Source organism: Trachypithecus francoisi, unplaced genomic scaffold, assembly GCF_009764315.1.
Source record: "Trachypithecus francoisi isolate TF-2019V2 unplaced genomic scaffold, Tfra_2.0 Lachesis_group2, whole genome shotgun sequence".
Classification (NCBI taxonomy): domain Eukaryota; kingdom Metazoa; phylum Chordata; class Mammalia; order Primates; family Cercopithecidae; genus Trachypithecus; species Trachypithecus francoisi.
This window is the reverse complement of record NW_022681465.1, coordinates 55,160,702-55,185,490: the sequence shown is the minus strand read 5'-3', so window position 1 is coordinate 55,185,490 and position 24,789 is coordinate 55,160,702. Positions and strand designations below refer to the sequence as shown.

Sequence of the window (24,789 nt, the reverse complement as noted above, 5' to 3'; positions counted from 1 at the left end):
ATGCAGGCGTTCCCCAGAGTACGTGGATGCTGAGTGAATGCTACCACACAGTGAGCTTCAGTGCCGTGCTGCCTAAAGGACAAGGGGCATGGCCCATCTAGTCCCTGCCCTGAGAAACAGGTTCCGTGCTGTGGGAAACTAACCTCTGTTACCTGTGGTGAACTAACATATGGGATATAATGGACATTCAAAAGAGAGGTTTGATCCCAGGCTCCAGACCCACATATCTCCTCCGCTGGGACGGCCACTGCATTGCACTCTTGACAATGACAGATGGAACCTTTCATCTGCACCCCAGAGCCACCAAGCCTGCTTCTTCATTGTCCTCTCTGTTCTCAGTCTCGGGTAGTGGCCTCACCATACATTCACTCACCCAAGCCCAGGATCTAGACATCATCTCCCTCACCACCTCACCCTCACCACTGCCCAGCGTATTTGCAAACCCTAAATCTACATGTATCGCAGGCCCTTCCCCACCCTGCCTTCCCCGCTGCCACCACCTTGATAGGTGGCCTTTTATCCTTTCTCTCCAGGAGCTCCTAACGCATCTCTCCTCTGCAACCTCACTGCCCTCCAAACCATCTGTTAGGTTCAGGGTCAGGTTCCAGCCCATGCTGAGGTCCGAGGGGAGTGGGTGGATACCTGAAAGAACATGCAGGGGGCCATAGGTAGGTGAAAGATGATTTTGTTCAGCAGGAGTTCTCATCAGCAGCTCTTTCATCAGCAGCTCTCTTATGCTGTCTGCTCTGTCTCAGCTGCTTGAGCTGGTCACTCCCACGCATAGCTACGTGGCCAGCTCTCCCTTGCCTTCAGGGTCAGCAACTTAACTCTTTCTCTTTCTGGGCATGAGCTCCTGGACCATATCAATAGGGCAATTATACCTTTTACAGACAACAGTGGCTTAGAGCCAAGTGATGGCCCTCCATGTTTGGCTACTTGGCTGTGATAACAAGTGGAGTTACACGCCAATGCTCTAAACTCACTGAGTCCCTCTGGCCCGGATGTCCGCCTTGGCCTATCCTTGACCAAAGCACATATACCTTAAACCATCCTTCATGCAGTGGCACAGAAATGATTTCTCTGAAAGGTCAATCTAATTATCTCCCTCCCTTTGACAAAAATCCGTCAGTGGCTTCCCCTTACCTTCGGGATATGGTCCCAACTGCTCAACCTGGCATACAAGAGCCCAGGCCATCTGTCACCCTTGGCTCTCCCAGTTCTTATGCCCCTCAGATGGCTGCCAGATCCTCCATTACACCGTCCCTCCCACCTCTGTTCCCTTGCTCTTATACTTGGATCCTTTAAGACTCAATGCAAGGCTGGATACTATAGCTCACACCTGTAATCCCAGCACTTTGGGAGGCTGAGGTGGGAGGATTGCTTTAGCCCAGGAGTTCAAGACCAGCCTGGGCAACATAGTGAGACCCTATCTCTACAAATACAAAAACTTAGCCAGGCATAGGAGTGCATACCTGTGGAGGCTGAGGTGAGAGGATCACTTGAGCCCTGGATGTTGAGGCTGCAATGAGTTGTGATCATGCCACTGAACTCCACCTGGGGAAAGAGAGCAAGCTCCTGTCTCCAGAAAAAAAAAAAAAAAAAAAAATCAATGCAGGCATGAGCTCTTCCTGGAAGCCTCCTCTGTACTAGACCAGATGCCCCATGCTGCCTGTTTATTCTCAAACACCGCCGTGAATAGACTTAACTTTGTGTTTCACCGCATGGCATTTACCTGTCTACGTATCTGCAACCCTCCCCTTCCTACCTACCTAGGCTCAGATTGCATTAAGGTCATGGATGGATTTATTTGTCTTTCTGTTCCCAGCACCTAAAAGAATCTGTTCTATCCCATTTCCTCAATAGTTATTGGCAAGAACTTCTTCATCAAAATTACTGATTAACAAAACCATTTATTCCCAGAACAAACTGGATTCCAAATAATTCCTCTCCTCACGCTAAGGATGCGCAGGCCCTCAATGAATAGCACTGCAGTAGGTGCTTTAGTGAATTTCCACAGTGGTGTTGAGGCACTATGAGGTCTTAAGTATCTTCAGAATCATCAAAGAATGGGTGAATCCATCAGATTTAGTGTATGGATATAAGATTATCCGCCCTGGCCGGGCGCCGTGGCTCACGCCTGTAATCCCAGCACTTTGGGAGGCCGAGGTCGGTGGATCATGAGGTCAGGAGATCGAGACCATCCTTGCTAACACGGTGAAACCCCATCTCTACTAAAAACACAAAAAATTAGCTGGGCGTGGTGGCAGATGCCTGTAGTCCCAGCTACTTGGGAGGCTGAGGCAGGAGAATGGCGTGAACCCGGGAGGCGGAGCTTGTAGTGAGCCAAGATTGCGCCACTGCACTCCAGCCTGGGCGACAGAGCGAGACTCTGTCTCAAAAAAAAAAAAAAGATTACATCCCTATATTACCTTTGTTAATATGGTAATCCTATTTCACTTTTTTCCTTTCCATATTGCAAGAGCTGAGCTTCTTAAACTGGTTTTAAGTAATAAAATTACAGTACTTAGCCTCAAAACTGTAGGTCCGTTTAACTGCTGGTGAAGAACAAGATAAGATGAAGAAAATGTTCTCCTTTTCACTGCAGCCAAGTGATTCTGGTTTGAGAGTTAATCAGTTCAGAATTTGATCTAACTGGGAGCAAGTGTTTTTTCTTTCTCTGTGGTAACTGTGGCTTCCCAGAGTGAGGACTCACACGCTGTTGGGGGCCAAGGAGTAGGGGAAAGGCCCCAGGGAGTGACCCATGATCTGCAGACCTTGCCTTTCTGCAGGCGTTAGGTTATTCTGCCCCATTTCCTCAGTAATTATTAGAAATGACACCATCAAAATTGCTGATGAACAAAATCACCTCTTCCCCCAACAAGCGGGAAGCCAGATAATCCCTCTCTTCACTCAAAGGACAAACAGATGCTCATTAGTTTATTCTTATAGACTTTAGTCTCTTTAGAAAGTGGGTAGCTAAATGTAGAATATGATCAACAGCCTGCCTTCCTGACATGTCTGCAGATAATTTACGTAATTTGCCTAAATGCATTGCTTTGGCTCTTAGACTGCCTTTCTGGGCTCTTTGATTGTCTCAGATGAGTAACCTGGTGGCCTCCCAGATAATGAATTATGCTGATGTCAGCTCCCGTGCCAACGCCATCGAGAAATGGGTGGCGGTGGCGGACATCTGCCGCTGCCTGCACAATTACAACGGCGTGCTGGAAATCACCTCCGCCTTGAACAGAAGTGCCATCTACAGGCTGAAGAAAACCTGGGCCAAGGTCTCTAAGCAGGTGAGCCTCAGCATGTGACACAGCCTGCTGCTAAGAGGAGGAGAGGTTGGGAGATGGGAGCCAAGTTAAATATTACTAATTAGGAAATCATTAACCGAAATGAGCCGCTCAGTTGCCAAAGAAAGGTGCCAACATGGGTAATTACAGTGCTCTTACCACTTAATTGATTTCATTCATGTGTATTTCTAAACCATTCATTAAAGCATTTTGGGGGACAGCTACAAACAATGTGATTGTCAGTCAAGAGCTGTTTCCTGAATTATTTCGGAGGGCACATTGACTTTGAGTAAGCACAATTATGTCCAATGGGTCCATTCATTCTCTCCCAGAGTGAGGGTGCAAACTCTGTGGAGCCAAAAGCCAGGGACAAAAGGCCTCATTTTTCACCTTTTTCTTGCTCATTCATGTAGCAGATGTAAAGTTTTGGCATAATGACTTAGATGTGCAGAAATATAATTTTCATTTTCTTTCATTAATCTCAACTTGCCCATGCCTGTCATTTTCACTCAGATAATTTCAAGATTCAAACTAAATCATGATTCTTCCCCTGCCCTTTCTGCTGGCCTTCTCCCTGGGTGTTGGGTGCCTGGGAGGGCATCTCTGGGCTTCTGGGCACCTGTCTGCTCCTCTGGCCTCCTGTGGTCATTCTTTGCTGATTATTCATTGGGTACAGGCTGCTGTGAACTGCCTGTACCTGGTGTCACCTGGCCTGCCTGTCCCGCCCAGGAGCAATGCATGGTGATTGCACCCAGGGAGTGTGGCTGACCTCGCTTCAGGGGTGAAGGGGATGTTTCCAGGCTCCCATGTCCCATTGGTGCCAGAGGGTTGGAGGGTCTACATCAGGCCCTGTCTGCCTAACCCTCCCTTGCCTTGCTGTGAACACCCAGAGTTGGTGAGGGGAATCTACAGAGTGCCACCTCCAGGGTCCCAGACCAGAAGATCTGGGTATAGTCTGCTGACATGGCCTAAAAACTGTCTTGTTTTATCACCCCACTCTGAGGATTTCAGCCCCTCTCAGAGACATTCATTATTTCTTTTCCGTCTTCATTTTGCCCTCCAAGCCTTTCCCTTTAGCATAGGAGAACAATTTAATTTCCCCATGTGGCAGGAAACCAAGCCTAAGTCATATCTTTTATCTTGCCTTCTCCCACTTATTTCTTAGTAAAAATGCAGTGCTCTGAGAATCCCAAATTCAGCCCCTTAGAATTCACAAGTCCTCTTTTCTATCAACAATGGACCTAGTAAATAACAGCCACAGTTTTTACACATACTGGTTAAAAAAAAAAAAAAAATTTTTGTTTTGAGATGATTATAGCTTCACATGCAGTTGTAAGAAATAACGCGGAGATTCCCAGCACCTTACACCCAGTTTCCCCCAGCAGCAGCATCTTGCATTACTATAGACAGTATCACAACTAGGAAATGAACGTTGGTGCAATCCACCGGTCTTATCCAGATTGTACCAGCTTTCTAGGAATCACCAGCTATCACCAAGGGATCCCTAAATCTTCCTTAAGAAAGTTTCCAGGTCCACTCGGTAGTTAAGTGATATTCTTGTCTTTTTTTTTTTTTTTTTTTGAGGCGGAGTCTCGCTCTGTCGCCCAGACTGGAGTGCAGTGGCCGGATCTCAGCTCACTGCAAACTCCGCCTCCCGGGTTTACGCCATTCTCCTGCCTCAGCCTCCCGAGTAGCTGGGACTACAGGCGCCCGCCACTGCGCCCGGCTAGTTTTTTGTATTTTTTAGTAGAGACAGGGTTTCACCGTGTGAGCCAGGATGGTCTCGATCTCCTGACCTCGTGATCCGCCCGTCTCAGCCTCCCAAAGTGCTGGGATTACAGGCTTGAGCCACCGCGCCCGGCCATATTCTTGTCTTTTATAGGATGCGGGTTTAGGAATAACCGAACTGATCATGAAATAGAGATGGATGAGACTAATATTGAAATGATTGTTTCAAAATTTGAATATACCATCTGTAGAGGCTCTAAATAAAATGTTAGCATTTCAGTCACATTATAGGTCACTCACAGTGGCCTTAGCATGGGCTAGTGGACTGTCCTCCAGAGAGGCTGTCTCTAGAGCCAAGTGCCTTACTCCAGTCATGGTAGGTAGGGCCTGGTTGCAGATACGCCCTGCTTCAGACACATTTGATGACAACATCTGCTGTGCAGCTGTCCCTTCCCTGCATCTGAGATCAGCCGGGGAGTTGTTCAGCAGGCCTGATAATCTGCACTCTGGAACCCACAGATTGGTCTGTGGCTGTAGGACAGGTTGTACTTTTGCAACTGTTTTCAGCAAGGTTAGACCTGGACCAAGCAGGAGGTCTCTAAGAGCCCTCAGACACCAAAATTGGGAAGACAGCCCTTTGCCTCTCAGGAAGCTGTGCAGCTCCTCTCCAGGTGAGACAAAGTAGTTTGAGGACCCTCAACCTGGGCATTCAAGTTCTTCTCCAGGTAGGACCTGGACCCTCCATGCCCAGCCAAGCTGCCTGGATGTGGGTATTCCCAGGAATGGGTTATCCTCTCCAAGGGCCACCCTACCACTCTCCTATGTTCATGGAAGAAACCCCAGACCAATGTCAACAACAATGTTATTTCTCAGTAATTATCAGTTATACTTCTCTAACAAATTGATGAAGATCACAAAAGAAAGGATCTGTAGTAGAGGACATTGTTCAGTCAATACCAAGGCAACCAAACATGTGTTTTGGTCATTTGGAGATTAATACTCAAAAGGATTCATCGTAAAAGCTGTCTGACATGAGACCTCTCCTTTGAGATTCTACATTTGGCCTGGTGTGGTGGCTCATACCTGTAATCCCAACATTTTGGGAGGCCGAGGTGGGCGGATCACTCGAGGTCAGGAGTTTGAGACCAGCTTGGCCAACATGGTGAAACCCCGACTCTACTGAAAGTACAAAAATTAGCTGGGCATGGTGGCGTGTGCCTGTAATCCCAGCTACTTACTCAGAAGGGCAAGACAGGAGAATCGCTTGAACCCGGGAGGCGGAGGTTGCAGTGAGCTGGGATCGCGCCACCGTACTCCAGCCTGGGCGACAGAGCGAGACTCTGTCTCAGAAAAAAAAAAAAAAAAGATTATTCAACATGTGCTTGTCAATTCTTGTTTTTTGTTTTTTTTTTTCTGTTTTTCTGTTTTTGAGACAGAGTCTCGCTCTGTCGCCCGGGCTGGAGTGCAGTGGCACAATCTCGCCTCAGGTTCAAGCAATTCTCCTGCCTCAGCCTCCCGAGTAGCTGGGATTACAGGCGCCCGCCACCATGCCCATCTAATTTGTGTACTTTCAGTAGAGACGGGGTTTCAGGATGTTGTCCAGGCTGGTCTCAAACTCCTGGGCTCAGGTGATCAACCTGCCTCAGTCTCTCAAAGTGCTAGGATTACAGGTGTAACCCACTGCACCTGGCCTACTTGTCAGTTCTTTAAGTGCCTGTTTTCTATCCATTGCAATTTTTCTTTCCACACATTTTCCCTCTTTTTGGCTAAATGTGTAGATACAGGCACTTCCTCTTCTCCATATGTTGTTAACATTAAATGTAAACATAATGCCCTATCTCTACATCTTGAGAATCCTATCACACAAGGACCTTTATTCTGGCAAAGGTATCAGCACCTGCCACCAAAGAAGAGAACTGAACATCTTTTGGCAATTCGCTGTCTTTTTAAACCATAGTGTTTTCATCACACTAAGTTTTTTCTTTTCTTTTTAGACAAAAGCTCTAATGGACAAACTTCAAAAGACTGTTTCCTCTGAAGGAAGATTTAAAAATCTTAGAGAAACCCTTAAAAAGTATGTCTATCTTAATTATTAAATTATTCATAATTCAGAAATATATTTACATAATGTATATAGTATACAAACAGTGACCTACCGCCTACTTTGCTTTGAAAAGAAAAATAAATGGGAAACAACTTATATCATCTAGGTATTTTTCTGATTTTCCTTACTATTTGGAATACTGTGCATACAGTAATTGTCTTATGGATATACTCATGGCATGCAGATTAAGAATTAAGAAGGTAATACCACCATAATAAATCAGACTATCTTTTACTGTAAAAATTTTATTGATTCAGTTATTTCCTAATCTAAGCACAATGATTTCCTGTGAGTTTTATTTAAATATTCCAGCACCTGTTGATTGTTATTTTTGGTCTTTGGTTTCTAGATCATTCCCTTTCTACACACACACACACACACACACAAACACACACACACACACACACACACAGAGAAAGAGAGAGAGAGAGATTGAGATTCTCTTGCAACTGGTATTCTCATAATCTACCACATGTACTTACTGTACAAAAACATGAGTCCTGTGATGGTATGAGTGAAAGCAAGACTAAGACATCATCATCATCATCATCATCATAATAATAATAGCAACAACAGCAGTAATAGTATAAGAATGAATTACCGAAGTATTTACTAAATGACAGGTTTTATGCTAAGTGCTTGATGTGTGTATGTAAGCCTCACAAGAAATTCAAGAGATAAGCTTTTCTATCTCCATTTTACAGAAGAGAAAACTGCAGTTTAGAGAGTGTTCCCAGTATCACTTAGTAACTGGTCAAGCTGGGATTCGAACCCAGCTCCTCCTGCATCAAAAGCCCATGTGCTTAGCTTCCGGCCTCTGAGAAGATCAAGTATACCCAGCTCTCTCTAAAAACTAAACAAAACAGTGTCTCACCTTAGTCTGAGTTGTGATGTTAAGTCTACACTTTCTAAAACATTTAAGAACCAACTAAAATAGAAAACAAGTTTTTTACCAGTACAAAGCTCTAATTGCATGGATTTTTCCATCTAGTTCATCAAGGCTGAATGCTTGATTTAAAGAGGTAAGACCATAGAGGTTTTCCTCCAAGCTTCTACCCCTCAAAGAAGTGTGGGCAATTTATAAGTATTGCAAACAACTACTGCTAGCAAATGCTGTGTATTTGTCTCTAAGATATCCTGTTGTTTGAACATGCCATTTTTTTTTTTCAAACACGTAGTAAAGCATGGGCTGTCATTTTTGTATTTTATTCTATTGTGAAATGTGTTTAAAATTCTGCGTATCATGAATATGCTTCTGAAACTGAAATAAAAAGAGTTCATTCTTCAGGATCAAAGGAGGATCCTTTAATCCTCCTTTGTTTAATTTGGGGAGGGAAATAGATATTTATTCGAATGAGTCTCAGAACAGTGCCTCTTGGTCTTGCAGTTGTAACCCTCCTGCAGTTCCTTACCTTGGGATGTACTTGACAGACCTGGCATTTATTGAAGAAGGAACACCAAACTTCACTGAGGAAGGCCTTGTCAATTTCTCCAAAATGAGAATGGTAGGTATAATTTCATAATTAGCCTGTTTCAAAGTCAATGTCTGCTTTTTTTGTTGTCCTTTTTTTTTTTTTTTTTTTTTTGGAGAAGCAGTCTTGCTCTGTTGCCCAGGCTGGAGTGCAGTGGCACGATCTCTGCTCACTGCAACCTCTGCCTCCAGGTTCAATCAATTCTCTTGCCTCAGCCTCCTGAATAGCTGGGATTACAGTTTCGTGCCACCATGCCCAGCTAATTTTTATATCTTTAGTAGAGAAGGGTTTTCACCATGTTGGCCAGCCTAGTCTCAAACTCCTGACCTCAAGTGATCTGCCTGCCTCGGCCTCCCAAAGTGCTGGGATTACAGCCCCAGCCCGATGTTTGCTTTTTAATCTTGCGATGGAAGAGGAGGTGGATACTGGGACTAATACCCGATGTGGGCTGATTGAGGAGATTTTTGGTCATGAAATCCTTATTTAAACCAATGTCTAGAAGGGTTTTTCCAATGTTATCTTGTAGAATTTTTATAGTTTCAGGTCTTAGTTTTAAGTCCTTAATCCATCCTAAGTTGATTTTTGTATAAGGTGAGAGATGAGGATCCAGTTTCACTTTCCTACATATGGCTAGCCAATTATCCCAGCACCATTTGTTGAAAAGGGTGTCCTTTCCCCACTTTATGTTTTTGTTTCCTTTGTTGAAGATTAGTTGGCTGTATTTGGATTTATTTCTGGGTTCTCTATTCTGTTCCATTTGTCTACATGCCTATTTTTGTACCAGTACCATGCTGTTTTGGTGACTATGGCCTTATAGTATAGTTTGAAATCAGGTAATGTGATGCCTCCAGATTTGTTCTTTTTGCTTAGTCTTGCTTTGGCTATGTGGGCTCTCTTTTGGTTCCATATGAATTTTAGAATTTTTTTTCTAATTCTGTGAAGAATGATAGTGGCATTTTGATGGGAATTGCATTGAATTTGTGGATTGCTTTTGGCAGTATGGTCATTTTCACAGTATTGATTCTACCCATCCATGAGCATGGGATGTGCTTCCATTTGTTTGTGTTATCTATGATTTCTTTCAGCAGTGTTTTGTAATTTTCCTTATAGAGGTCTTTCGATTCCTTGGTTAGGTATATTCCTAAGTATTGATTGAGGAGATTTTTGGCAAAGCCATTTCGGCATCCCCAAGGAGATGAGGAATCCAAGGATGAGTTCCTAAGACTGACTAGTGATAGACACTTGCTGAAAGCTTCTTGCTGGACAGCCAGGTTCTTTTATTTATTTATTTATTTATTTATTTATTTAAGACACCGTTCTGTTGCCCAGGCTGGAGTGCAGTGGCCAGTGGCATGATCTCAGCTCACGGCAACCTCCACTTCCTGGGTTCAAGCAATTCTCATGCCTCAGCCTCCCGAGTAGCTGGGATTACAAGCCCACGACACCACGCCTGGCTAATTTTTGTATTATTAGTAGAGACAGGGTTTCACCATGTTGGGGCCAGGCTGGTCTCAAACTCCTGAACACAATTGATCCACCCACCTCGGCCTCCCTAAGTGCTAGGATTACAGGCGTGAGCCTCCGTGCCCAGCCTGGACAGCCAGGTTCTAAGCACTAAGCTAGAAGCAAGGAGCCCATGGATGACAGCACCCAGAGCTTGCCTCTCCCAAACATGAGGCCACATAGTGCCAGCTGTTCCCCAATTTCGAATTCAGTATCTTTTTGCTTTTGGCATTTCATGTACCTCCTTGAGAGTCAAGAAAGCACCAAGCATAGGGAATGGTCAGGAAGGCTCCACCTGCCTCACTGGAGGAAGGTACTGACCCTTCGGGGAAGAGGCCTCAGAAGAATGTGCTGCAATACAGGAAATACCTTTCTCTGCTTTTGTTGTCATTTTGTTTTGTTTTTTTCTCTGTTAGATATCACACATCATCAGAGAGATACGCCAGTTCCAGCAGACTTCCTACAGAATAGATCATCAGCCAAAGGTAATATTCTGTGGCTGTGAAGGAATTAATAAAGAACAAAGGGGAAATTACTGAATTAGAAAACAACAGTAAAAGTTGATCCAAAAGACCAAAAGCTAGCTCATGGAAAAGACCAGTAAAATAGAAAATCTTTGGCTAGTCTGATTAAAAAAAAAAAAGGAACATCAATTCATCATCAAGTTCTGTTGATTTTACTTCTTATATTTCTTGTGAATCTGTCCCTCTTCCATTTGTCTTCACTGCCATGACCCTTGGTCCAAGCTGCAATATCTGTTGCCTATCTACTTGCATTCACTCTAGGATGCAAAATTCATTCTGCAAATCACAGCTAGGTAGAGCTCTCTGAAATGCAAAGTGGATTATTTTCTCCCCTACATAAAACATTTTCCTGGCTTCCCATTGTTCTTAGGATAAAAAAAAATTAAGAATCTTGGACATGACCATGAAGTCTCGCATTATGTGCCCCCTACTTTTTTCTTAAGGTTCAGTTCACATCATATACCCCCTTACTGTCTCCATCCCAGTCACAAATGGCCTCTTACCCCCATTTTTTAGTAGACTTTACTTTTTTAGAATAGTTTTAGCTTTACAGAAAAATTGAGTAGGTAGTAGAGAAAATTCCCATATACCTCACAGCCAATGCCCTATTATTATCTTACATTAGTATGATGTGTTTGTTAGACTTAATGAGCCCATATTGATACATTATTATTATTATTATTTTGAGATGGAGTCTCACTCTGTCACCCAGGCTGGAGTGCAGTGGCACGATCTCGGCTCACTGCAAGCTCTGCCTCCCGGGTTCACGCCATTCTCCTGCCTCAGCCTCCCGAGTAGCTGGGGCTACAGGTGCCCGCCACCACACCTGGGTAATTTTTTGTATTTTTAGTAGAGACGGGGTTTCACCATGTTAGCCAGGATGGTCTCGATCTCCTGACCTCATGATCCGCCCGCCTCGGCCTCCCAAAGTCCTGGGATTACAGGCATGAGCCACTATGCCCGGCCGATACCTTATTATTAACTGAAGACCACCGTTTATTCGGATTTCCTTATTTTTTACATAATATCCTCTTTCTGCTCCAGGAGCCCATCCAGGACACCACATGTCATTTAATTGTCAAGGTTCTTTAGGCTCCTCTTGGTTGTGTGGTTTCTTAGACTTTCCTTAATTTGGGTGGCCTTGACTGTTTTGAGGAGCCGGGGTCAGGTATTTTGCAGGATGGCCCACTGTTGCAATTTGTCGGATGTTTACTCAGGGTTAGCCTGGGGTTATGGGTTATTGGAAGGAAGACCCCAGAGGTGAAGTGCCATTGTCATCATATCATATCAGGAGTTATATTATCAACCTAATTTATGACTGTTGATGTTAGCTTGAATCGCCTGGCTAAGGCAGTGTTTGCTGGGTGTCTCCACTGTAAAGTTATTCTTTTTTCCTTCCTTCCTCATCCTGTATTCTTGGGAAGGAAGTCACTATGAACACCCCACACCTAAGGAGGGGAGAATTATGCCTGCCTCTCCTTGAGAACGAAATATCTACATAAATTACTTGGAATTCTTCTGCTCAAAAGATTTGTTTCTTCTCCATTTATTAATTTATTCAATCATGTACTTATATCAATATGGACTAATGGATTTAATACTTAGGATTGTCATCCAATAATATTTTATTCTATTGTGGAAACTGTTCCAAGCTTGGCCATTGGGTGCTCTTTCAGTTGACTTCTTTGTCATACCCTGATCCACGTAGGGTTTTCTCTTTTTCTTTTTTGAGGACTTGCTTACTTTCTGATAGTATAAGATGTTCCAGGCCAGGTGCGGTGGCTCACACCTGTAATCTTAGCACCTGGGGAGGCCAAGGCAAGAGGATCGTTTGAGGCCAGCCAGCCAGATTACCTGAGGTCAGGAGTTCAAGACCAACCTGGCCAACATGGTAAAACCCTGTCTCTACTAAAACTATAAAAATCAGCCAGGCATGGTGGCGGGCAGCTGTAATCCCAGCTACTTGGGATGCGGAGGCAGGAGAATCCCTTGAAACCAGGAGGCAAAGTTTACAGTGAGCTGAGATTGCACCATTGAACTCCAGCCTGTGCACTCCAGCCTGGGCAACAGAGCCCCTGACTCTGGGGGGTAGAAATAAAAAGATGCTCTAGACTCATCTTTTATAATTTGCCCCAGTCCTAGACTCGGCTATTTCTGCCAAAAGCTGTAGTTCCTTTTTTTGGAGAATGGTTTCAGCAATCAAGATATGGACTTTAGATATGCTTGTGTTATGCATGTATCAGCTGACAGAGCACAGGACTCTATGTGTGTATACTAAGTCATATATATATATATACACACACACACATATATATACACACACACACACTTACACATATTTATAAGTATGTCTCTGTGTAACCATCAGTATTTGTATTAAGCTAAATATACTGATGCTCCCAACTCTGTTCTCTTACCGTGTGAATCATTCCAGCCCTCTCCCCAGATTTGCTTATCCGTAAATTCCTTCTCCAACAGTGAGAGACATACTTTCTTTTAATAGCCCCTAGGTTTTGCCCTATTTCTGTTTGCCACAAGGCCTTTACCTATGTTCTTCCTTCTGTCTGGAGTACCCTTTCTTCCTCATTGCACAGTTTACTTGTACACAGCTTAAGTATCACTTAGGAAGACTTCCCTAACTTTCCCAAACCCCACTCCACTCTTTTAAGGTTGTATTGCACCATCTAAGTCTCCCTTCTAGCACTTACTGCTGGAGTCACCATTTTACATTTATTTGTGTGATTATGTGCATATGCATGATATCCATGAAGGTCAGAGTCAGACTTACTGTGTTTATTATCATAGCCCCAGCATCTTGCACAGTGTCTGGACCGTAGCAGATAATAAATGTTTCTTGAATTAGTTAATTCAAGTCAGGAAAAAGACACGGTTGTGACCATCACTGCTACTATTCAGTTTTGAACAGGAAAAAATTCACCATGGCAATGAAGCAATAAAAAGAAGCAAAAGGTATAAAAATTGGAAAGGTAAAGATTAAATACTATAATTCACAGATGATTTGATCTAGAAAATCCAAGAGCAAAACTGATGAATTATTAAGGGAGTATAGCAACTGGACATGAAAAAGCCAGTAATTTTCAACACATTGGCAATAACCAATTCAAATGTAATATAAAAAATCTCAATCAAAATAGCAACAAAATCTGTAATGCCTAGGATTAAGTGGGACAGGAAATATGTAAGACCTTTATGTACTGAAGTACATAAGGAGAAAGTTGTATCATATTCATGGATCAAAACACTTACTATTGTAAAGAGGTCCATCGTCTTCAAATTAATCTATAAATTCACTGAAGTCCTAGTCAAAATCCCAACAGGGTTTTCATGGAATTTGACAAACTTATCCTGAAACTCTTATGGAGGCACGGATAGGCCAAAAACAGACAAGAACTTTTTGGTAAGTAAGAATAGTAAAGGAGAGTGTTCCCTACCAGTTATGGCCACATCCTAAACTGAGAGTAAATAAGGTAGGACTCTACTGGCCCGGCAGTGCAAATCCAGTGAGGCAGAAGAAAGTCCATGTGTGTGTTTAGTCTACCTGAAAATCTAATACGAGATAAAGAAGGCACTCAAAGAAAGTGCCAGAAAGAAACTGACCATTCAATAAACAGAACAGGAATTTTGGCTCTCCATCTTACCATTCACAAAAATAAATTCCAGATGAGTTCATTACCTAAGTTTAAAAAGAAGTATTTACATTATTTGAATAAAACAAAGGATAAAATATTCATGACCTTTGGATTTGAAAGACCTTCTTTTTTTTTCTTTTTTTTTTTTTTTGAGACGGAGTCTCACTCTGTCGCCCAGCCTGGAATGCAGTGGCCGGATCTCAGCTCACTGCAAGCTCCGCCTCCCGGGTTTACGCCATTCTCCTGCCTCAGCCTCCCGAGTTGCTGGGACTACAGGCGCCCGCCACCTCGCCCGGCTAGTTTTTTGTATTTTTTAAGTAGAGACGGGGTTTCACCGTGTTAGCCAGCATGGTCTTGATCTCCTGACCTCGTGATCCACCCGCCTCGGCCACCCAAAGTGCCGGGATTACAGGCTTGAGCCACCGCGCCCGACCCTGAAAGACCTTCTTAAGCACAGAATGCAAAAGCTGTAAAAGCCAAGCTTGATAACGTTAATGAAGATTAAGGATTTCTATATGACAGAGGATAATTATTTAAAAAGTCAACGTATAAGCAGAAGACAAGGAGACAACATTTGCAACATATAAAACAAAGAAACAGAATAAAAGCATTTCTATAGTCTATAAGAAAAGCATAAACAGTTCAACTCGTAAACCTGTGAATAGTTAATTCACAGAAGAAACAAAATGGCCAATAAATATTTTTAAAATACTCCTCTAGTAAAGAGAGAAAATGTAAATTACAGTGGGACATCATTTTCACTTATCAGATTGACAAAAATTTAAAAGATTGTTAATATCAAACCTTGCTTAGGATATGGGAAAACAGGTACTGTCACATACTGTAGGTTTGGAAACTTTGCAGGTCAGTCATTTTCCATCATCAGTTAAAATTAAAAATTGGTATATTCAGTTACTGGAACTCTTACCATTTTTGGTGAGAATAAAACTGAACAACCACTTTGCAAAACTGTGCCATTTGGAAGTTTCTTAAAATGTTAAATGAGCACCTGTCTTAGGACCTAGCAATTTCTCTCTTAGGTATTTATCTGAAGGGAAAATGAAAGCATCCTCCTTAAAAGCCTTGTATAGCTGGGCGCGGTGGCTCACACCTGTAATCCCAGCACTTTGGGAGGCCGAGGCGGGCGGATCACAAGGTCAGTAGATTGAGACCATTCTGGCCAACATGGTGAAACCCCATCTCTACTAATAAAAAAAAATCAGCCGGGTATGGTGGGACACGCCTGTAGTCCCAGCTACTCAGGAGAGTGAGACAGGAGAACCGCTTTAACCCAGGAGGCGGAGGTTGCCGTGAGCTGAGATCGCGCCACTGCACTCCAGCTTGGGCGACAGAGCAAGACTGGTCTCAAAAAAAAATAAAAAACCTTGTATAAAATGTTCATAACATTTCTAAATAATAGCCTCTATTTGAGAAGAGCTCAAGTGTCCATCAACAGATGAATGGATAAACAAGTTATGGTACATCTCTACAATGGAATAGTCAGCTATAAGAGGGAGCAGACTACCGCTACAGGCCACTGCAAGGCTGAATCTCAAAGCACTGTGCTGAGTGAAAGAAGCCACACATGAAGGAGTACACACTGAATGATTCCATCAATATGAGGTTCCAAAGTAGACAGAACTCATATGTGGTGATAGAAACCAGGGCAGTGCTTGATTCCGAGAGCAGATTGAGTGGGTTGGTGCATAAGGGAACTTTTGGGGATGCTGAAATTGTTCTTTATCATGAAATGTATGTAAGTTACATGGTGTATACATCTGTCAAAATGGATCAAACTATCCATTTCACTTTTGTGTGTTATATTTCAATAAAACTAAAGAAATATTTTCATGGAAATCCCCCATGCCCCAACATTTTCATTTCTAGTGTCAATTCCTTTCCTTTCACTTCTGATGTCTACCCTAGCCTAGCAGAGTATTCACGCATGCACACCAGGAAGCATGCTAACAAGGAATTCACCGCAACTTTGTGTAACAGTGAAGTATTGACAGCAACTCAACATCCATCAATATGAGATTATTAAATAAGCTCCAATGTATTACACTATTAGTACTGTATAGCAGTGAGAGCTCTATCTACTGTCATAGGGAGCTCTTTCCGACCTATCATTAAGAGATGAAAGCAGAATAAAATGTGCGCCACGATGCCAATTTTAGGGGGGGAAATGATATCTGTAAGTACATGTAATCTCTATAAAGACATAGAGAAACAACTGGGAGAACACAAACCAATTAGTAGCAGTAGTTCCTATTGAGGGAGGTACCTGAGATTGGGGGTTGAGAGAGGACTAGAGATGTTTGCTTTTTTTTTTTTTTTTTTTTTTTTTTAACAATGGAAACATATTTTTGATTTTTTTGGTCAAATAAGATTTTTAGGTGTTTAAGAGAAAATGTTGAATTGTGTTAGATTCCCTCAGAAAATGTATGCAGTGGTATCTGAAAGAGGTAAAAGCTGGGACTTCCCCTTTTTTTTCAGGTCACACAGTACTTGCTTGACAAAGACCTTATCATAGATGAAGATACGCTATATGAGCTGTCACTAAAAATTGAACCTCGACTCCCTGCTTGAAGATCTGGCCTTGCCCCTGAGTCCACGGGATGTTCATGGAAAGCAGGACAGACAGAATTGTGTATGCCTTGCCTCACATGGTACAGCACGAAGCCAGTCTCCTTTCTCCATCAAAGAAGATAGAACCAGACTGGAATTCTGTCTCTATTCAGAGAGAAACCCAGCTGTTTGGGTCAAAGACAGATGCTTCAAACTTGGGTGGGAAGGTGAAAGATGGCTATTTAGAAAGCTGGTGGCACGTTTTATGTAAGGGAATGTTAGATGGGAGATGGTAGTTGCCATTTTAACAAAGCAGGTAAATTGGTAAATTTTAAACTCTGTCCGTGTTCTGTTAGAACTCAGGGACAAGGATCCATGAAAAAGACCTGTGATGTTTCTCTGGCACTTTACTGGCCTGGGCACACCTACCAATCTTCTAGGATTTGACTGGTTCCATTACATTTCCTTTTGGTATAAGCTTCACAGAAAAGCTGACACTTCCTCTACAGAGATGGACCAACACATAAGCAATTTCAGTCTACAGCATGTGCATGGTTTTCAGTGCATTCTAAATATTTCTATGTGAGGAATGGTACCTTCTGAAACTGGCTTTCCAATCTTTAGGCAACAGGATAGGAAAGAAAGAATGAAACACAAATGGATTTGTATGTAACATTTCCTTAATTAAAGGCAGTAGGCTGTGCCCCAGAGGATTGCAGACAGTGGCTGGCTGAGGTGGGTAGGGAGCTTTTCCTTGAGACTGTTGGTCCTAAGCCACCAACCCTCTTGGAGAGGCAGCTGCAGTTTGCAAGAAGGTGCACGTCCATCTCACCGACAAAACTGTGGAACAGACAGCAGGCCAGCAAGTGCTGTGGGGAATCATGGGTTTCAGTGCTGAGTGAAAATCTATACCTAACAATCATCTCTGCACCTTGCTTTGCTTGTTTTCTTTCCCCGCTCATAGTACTGCAGGAATCTATTCTCATTTACACAGACCTTTTTTAGGCTTACTATGAACATTGGCTGTATTTTTTTTTAAAAACAGTGAAATTTTCTTTTTAAATCCCACACTTCCATATACTGTTCGTAGATCTCTTTCTTTACAAAATGATGTTGAGAGATCTCTGAGAGTATTATAAGTGCATGGGAAATGGGCCCAACCACCGAACAGCTCTTATATTACAAAACCAAATGCAGGGGTTAGTCCTGCTACCCGAGGCTGGGGAAGTGACCTTACTTTTCCCAAGATTGTCAGTTGTTGAAGAAATAGGGCTATCTCATTGTTTACCTCCCTCTTCTCTTCTCAGGGAGACTGCTGCTTTAAAAGAAGGAAGAGAAAAAATATAGTTCTATTTCCCTGAACCTGTTGCACCTGACATTTTCTCTTAGCGGCATGAAACTTATTGATGCTGACAATGAAAAATTGATCTGTCTGGCTGTTTTCCCTCTTTCCTTGCACTTTAATTATGTTGTTAGAGCTAACAGCTGACTAATAAATTCCACCTGCTGGCTCTTAAGACCCAGTGGAAGAGCTAGCATTGGTAATGTACCATAGAGGTAGAGAACGTACTTTTTCTGCATGGTAAGCGCCATCTCTGTATGTAACTATATAGTGAAATATCAACTAAGTAAAAGAAAATACAATATTTGAAGACCATTCCAAAACTATTTTCAGTAGTTCACATTAGCCAACAGTGTAGCACTCAACCCAAGGAGGGTTCCTTATGGATGCTTTCTTTTTCTTTTTTAAAGTTGCTTGTTCTCTTTAGTTTCAAATAAGAGGTTGACGCATCTTGATGCATGATGAGAAGCATGGGCTGTTTGGATCCTAACAACGCATAACTTGTGATTTATTTCTCAGTGTTCAGAAGCTGGGGGTTTGAAATAATATGTATCAGTTGCACCAAACACCTCGAGGTCTTGCAGAAGAAAAGTAAAGGTTAGCTTTCCTGGCTCAAAAGCATAGTCCTGAAAGGTGAACTAAAACCGGGACAAATCTGTGAGAAGACCACACACAAACTAGTTTCAGGCCAAACAACATGTGGAAAAGTTGGTGCATTCTATCTGCCGTGGAGTTGCTAGAGTCCTTCAGAGGGAACGGATGGTTCTGCGTGTGCTTTTTGTGGAAGTCTGGACTCATTTCTTTGACCCAAATGTTCCAGAGACGCTGCAGCCATTCTTATTAACGAAAAATAAGACAGGAGTTTCCAAATGCTCCTTCCCTTTTGGATCACAGCTTTTCAGTTAGTGACAAAGCTTTTGCACCTATTTCCTGCAAGATGTTGGAACTGCCCCACAGTGGTCATATTAGGCACTGCCGATTGCTATGCTGACTTTTAGGGGGTTTTATGTTTGTTTGAAAAACAGGGTCTCACTATGTTGCCCAGGCTGGCCTCAAACTCCTGGACGCAAGCAACCTTCCTGCCTCAGCCTCTCAAGCAGCTGGGACTGCAGGGGTGCACCACTCGCTAGCCCTTCACATTTTTGTTTGAGAATTACACCACTTTCTGGAGTCTGCAGCCTTCTTAGAGCTGCAAGAGAGCAAGAGAGAGAGAGCTCCGCGTCTGAGGGAATGTCTGTTGATGACCTGCACTGTTCGTGTGCCAGCTGGGAGAGGAATGCACATTTAAAACACCTTTAATGTGGTCAAATTAAAAATCCCCAAGAGCAATTTGCAGTGCTGTTAAAGTGCCCGTTCTCTTCTGCCTACACAAAAAGCTGGCATTCCCAGCTGCATCTGCCTCTAGTCCATAAATAAGAGGAGATGGGAGGTCGACCTCTAACAGCCAAGTAGCGAACATGTATACTGTAAAATTAACCTAGAAAATCAGAAGTAAAATCCAGTTTCAGGCTTTCGAGTGAATGCCCACATTTTGTACTGTCAACGGAATTATCTTGGAGCTTTTAGGGGATGCCTCTGGTTATTAACTGAGACATCTAGTTTTGCTACAGGGACAAATCTCTTACCTAATCCAATATATTATTTGACAGATTCAGGCATGAAGTAAAACGTTGTCACTTTTCCTTAGTGTTTTTCTGAAGGAATTTAAAGAGGGAATTTTAAGTGGCCGTTGCAATATTTCCAAGTGGCTCTCACACCAAGTCCTATTACTGTGTGTTAAATTGCAGTACGTCTTAAAGTACTACTTGTAAACAAATGAAACTCAGAGAAACTGAATCACTTGGAAGAGAAACATCCATTATGGTCCCATGTGGAGTGAGTAATGATGGATCAGCACCCTTTCTCTCATGTTATTGTATACGACGAGGCTTTTGGGCCAGCAGTGATTGGGCAGCTTTAAAATTCTTAACTAAAAAGGGCAATGCAAGACAGGGGTTATTCCCAATAAAATTAACTTTTATTTAAAAGCAGGAGATTTTACTTAGCTTTTTTTTTTTCAAAGTTTGATTTTATCCCCTTGAAAAAAAACTCTTCACTTGAAAGTATAAAGGTTTTTAAAAATACAATTGCAAAATGTATTATTTTTACAACTATTGAAATGGCATAAAAGAGAACATCCTATTTATGACTGAAGGGTAGAGCCAGGCTAATGTCCACAACCAGAGGGAATCAATAAATAAGAATCATTTTCATTTCAGTAAGAAATCAGACTGTAAGTTTAAATAATGGCTCTATTATAGATACCACCATGTGATTCTGGTAAGAAGACTTAATGAAATCTAATCAGTGTGCCATTTCTCATCGGCCATTGGTGACTTAAAATTAAGACGAGGCAGAGCCAAAATGGAAAACAGTCATTTTGTTGTAGGAATAAACACATGAACGATTCAGAAAATTATTCATCATGCAGCATGACATTAACATTAGGATTGATTGTACTTGGTCTGATCTGCTCAAGGAACATAATAGTTCTATTATACTTAATGATGTTGGTTTTTACACAGCTCATTTCATTTTTCACTAGAAAACCAGTTATGAAAGAGAGCTGACCTAGGCATCCCAGCCCTGAGTCCTGGGCCCAGTCTCCAGCTGGAAAACCTTAGGCTGGTGTTTATACATCCCTGAGCCTCAGTTTCCTCATCTGCAAAATGGTGTGAATAGTAATCCCTGTGCTGCTTACCTCACAGGGCTACTGTGAGGACCAAATGGATTAGACTGTAAAGTGCAAAATGCTGTCCGCATGTGAGGTAATCTGATTACTATGCTCAGCTCTCTTTTGTAGAGGATTTCAATGTATTTCTTTATCATTTGAGTGTGTGTGCGATGGACGAATATGTGTGTGAGTTTGAGAAGCATATCGTTCGTGTCCAGTTACTTTGCAAATGTGTGGACATTTGTGATTGGACAGAGGGGTTTGTGCTGTGGCCTGACACTTGCCAGGTGAGGTGTAGGTTATGCCTATATGCAAATTAAACTTCACCTTTCTTGAATATTCAGAAATCTCATTGGTTTCTTCATTTAACTCTTTTCCCCATTTTTCTACATTGTCAAAACCATGAAATGTATACATTTAGAAAAAAATAGAACTTTATTTCTTATAAAGGGTTACAGTCTGCAGGCTGGAGCCTCTGGCCAAAGCCAAAAGCAAGCACTTCAGAGACAAAAGGGAGAGGTTGAGATTTATGCCCAACGAGATGAGCCATACATATACATTTAGTAGGTTATAGGATAATTGTATGAATATTTATGAGGCCCTAATGCATGCATAGTCAGTAATCATACATGTTACATACAACCCATGTTCACTTTGGGATGGAGACTTAACATTAAAATGTAGTAAAATTGGACTGTAGACCTCAAAAGATGAAACACGGGGCACAAAGACACTTGGTGTGCAGTCTCTGTAAACCGGCCAGAGCCAGCTGTGGTCTGCCGTCAGTTATGAGGACGGAGTGCTTTGTAAGGCTCAACACTTGTCATGGGGCAACTGCGTTGAGGGAAGGGGGGTTCGCCACGTCAGGCTGTCTGTTGAATTTGAGGAATAAATCTTCCAGACACAGTTTTCAGGAACTGGTTTTAGTTTAATTGTAGGAAAGAAAGTCTTGAGGCAGTTATCAAGGTGGGGGAACGTTGGGTGTGACTGACCTCTTGCCTTGCCAAAGCTGTAGAATCCTGGTTTTTAATGTTTTCTGGGGTCTCTTTTACCACAATGAGTCTGTTTTGTTTTGCCTGGGGGCCCAGGGGCTTTATTTTTATTTTACATCTTCTTCATAGCAGTGAATTCCTTCAGATATATTATTTTACTTCTAAAGTTCAGGGAGAAAAACAATTTAGAAGAGGCCCTAAAATTCAAAGAATTTGGGGAAAGCTTTGAAATGATATGAAGGATCAACTAATCACACTTTCTTTCCAGTGCTTAGATTCTTCCTGTGACATCCCCAGCCCATATTTGATTACCTCCAGGCACAGAGAACTCACTACTACCCGGAACAGCTCAGTCCACTGCATGGCAGCTCAACGCTCCTGAATGGGCAGTGGAGACAGGAGAAGCTCCACTTAGGAGGGGCTTCTGAAATAAGACTCCTATCTACCCCTAAAATTACTGCAGTGGTTATATGGATTACTATATATGAAAATACTTGAACTTCTATGAAGTTGTGGTAACATTTAGAGCTGATGGAATTAAGTTACAGTTGCTGGACACAAGAATAGACTAAGGAAAGGGGTTCCTCCTGCCCAGTTCTGAAGTGATCAATCCAGGCTGGTGGGACACAGGAACCCAGGTTCCTTTCATCCTATTATTTTCCCATCCCACAAGGCATCGTCCTTGCCTACGAGGTCAAATTTGGGGCCTGCTCTAGCCACACTCCTGCTGGACTCAGGAACAGAAAAGAGAGTAAGTCCAGGACATTTTCCTTTAAAGCAAATGATATGGCAGCCGCACACTTCAATTCTGTTCCTGCCCCTGTGGCAGAAGCCAGCCACGGGGCAGCCTGGTGTGGCTAGAGCCCCAGAGCTTCAAAGGGAGTTGGCAATGATAAGAAGGGAACGGATGGCATGTGACAGAGATGGCATTTGAAAGATTTCCAGAAAGCCAGAATTTCTACTGTGAGTCCCTTATAGAGATTTCGTCCCCATCACACCACCTTTATAATATGCTTGAAGAGGACCAGCCCCCAAAAGAAGAGTGGTACTCTCTTTTCTCAACAATGACCCAACTTTTCTTCTGACCTTACTAACATATACATTTACTCTGTAAAACATAAGGTGTTGAGGTAGGGTGAGTGGAGGGGGCCCTAAATGCTGATTAGGCAACTGGGGAGGAAAAGGAGGTTTTTGCTGCTACTGCCATCCTTTAAATCTACAATTCCATGCTCTTCAAAAGCCTTGTCATTTTCTGGATCTGGAAGCTGGGCTATTTCAGGGTCACTGGATTTATTTCACTTGGTGCCTGAACTGACTTGAAACAAGTGTGTGGAAAAGAGCTATTTTGAGAAGGAATAAACAGAGACTGCCCTGATGACAGAATATGCAAGCTGGTGGGTCTTGACTCCTTAAAGGATTACAAAATTAATTGGATTGGTTCCAATCTTTATAGAACCACCCCAATCAGGAACCTTTCCGTCCTGCCAAAAGGCCCCCTCATGTGCTCTCCCAATCAGTACCCCATGCAAAGGTAAATTCGATGGTATTTTTAAACATGGGTCGTGTTTAAAAGAAATGGACACTCTGAAGGAGAAAGCACACTGGGTAGAAGGTTATTCCTGGGGCTCCACCCCCTGCTCCATCAAGTCCTTTGAGCATGAGCTAGACTCCGAGAAGTAAGAGACAGGAACCAGTTGGTCATGTACACGTGGCCTCAGAAGCCGAGTACGTGACGGTCACCAGATGCCTAGGCAGGCTCCCTTGAAATGGCAGGGCTGCTGTCCAAAATCCTGCTGGGTCATTGCTATTTACAGGCAACCTTCCCGGTGTGCGGTGGATACCCCAAGTAGGACTATTTTTAAGCACGGCTATGGCCTGCCGTGGTTGCTGATGTGGACAGAAAGCGAGATGATCTAGCCGTCCACTGCAGATGGCCTGATCTTGAACAGAAACGTGACTGTAATTGTCCCTGGATCTAGGCCCCAGACAAAGACGCTGGAAAGAGGTCCCTCCAGCCCCTGGCTCAGGGCCCGGTCAGCTGCTGGAGCCAGGCAGCTTGAGATATCCTCCTCTCCGACCTTGGCTTGAGGGGTTCCTCCTCCAGAGCTTACCAGGGCCCCAAGGCTGGTACACCCGAGAGAAGAGGGAAACAAATCCCCCAACAGATACGCAATTTCACCCGCTGGGCCTTCCATTCTGAGATCCAGAGCCCTGGCAGAGGAGCCTTCAGGACCAGGCCTGGAGAGCAAGATTGGCTCCTCCTTTTACGTTTCAGAGAAAGGGCAGGTGCTATAAAGAGCCAAGCGCCCAGAGGCCTGCCTTCAACGGTACAGCTGTGGGGGCCGGTGCGCCCGGAGGTCTGCGCTGGGATTGGCGAGGTCCTCTGGCCCCGCCCCGCCAGGGAGGCTTTTCCAGGCCGGCCTGGCCAGCTCGCCCTACATACACTTCTTGGCTGTGTGCTCTCAGCAGGACGTGGGAGACTCCGGCTTCAAGGTCGGTGAGTCCGTGAAACTCTGCTTTATTCTTCCAAAGAGGGGTCATGGCTAGAGCCAGTGTGAAGGGCCTTGTGGGAGTGGATACAGGGCTGTGGACCGGGACCCCGTCAGGACGCTGACTGCGAGGAGGCAATGGTGACTCGCTAAAGCCAGCAGAGCGCCCGCCCTTGGCCGAAGCGCCCCTTCCTCCCTGCACACAGGTGGGAGCAGCTCAGCACCAGGAGCAGAACAAATCAGCACGCTGCCTGCAGGGTGTCTTTTTGGTAGTGAATCAGGAATTTTTCTTGATTTGGAAAAAAAAAAAATCTAAAGGCTGTATTTTGACGCTAAGTTTGGGACAGCTTTAAACTTCAAATGTCTTTCCCTTGTAATTTACAGAGTCTAATCCACTGTTTTCTGGGAATG

The 24,789-nt window shown here is 43.3% G+C and overlaps 2 protein-coding genes across 5 annotated transcripts in view; both read left to right on the top strand.

Annotated features, from left to right (window-relative positions):
* RASGRF2 (Ras protein specific guanine nucleotide releasing factor 2) overlaps window positions 1–21,240 on the top strand; it is a 277,046-nt gene extending 255,806 nt beyond the window's left edge. For 2 of the 3 annotated variants that reach the window (XM_033179253.1, XM_033179252.1), the window contains exons 23-27: window positions 3,099–3,296; window positions 7,016–7,095; window positions 8,513–8,630; window positions 10,517–10,585; window positions 16,771–21,240. In XM_033179253.1, coding sequence (XP_033035144.1) covers window positions 3,099–3,296; window positions 7,016–7,095; window positions 8,513–8,630; window positions 10,517–10,585; window positions 16,771–16,863 — 558 coding nt within the window. In that variant the 3' untranslated portion in view covers window positions 16,864–21,240. The remainder of the gene's footprint in view (window positions 1–3,098; window positions 3,297–7,015; window positions 7,096–8,512; window positions 8,631–10,516; window positions 10,586–16,770) is intronic. The other variant, XM_033179254.1, reaches the window with a different exon arrangement.
* Window positions 21,241–23,679: 2,439 nt separating this feature from the next.
* Window positions 23,680–24,789, top strand: part of CKMT2 (creatine kinase, mitochondrial 2) — a 32,518-nt gene continuing 31,408 nt past the window's right edge. The window contains exon 1 of one of the 2 annotated variants that reach the window (XM_033179247.1): window positions 23,680–24,382. The gene's annotated coding sequence lies outside the window, so the exon portion shown is untranslated. Of the gene's footprint in view, window positions 24,387–24,789 lie in introns of both variants that reach the window. The other variant, XM_033179248.1, reaches the window with a different exon arrangement.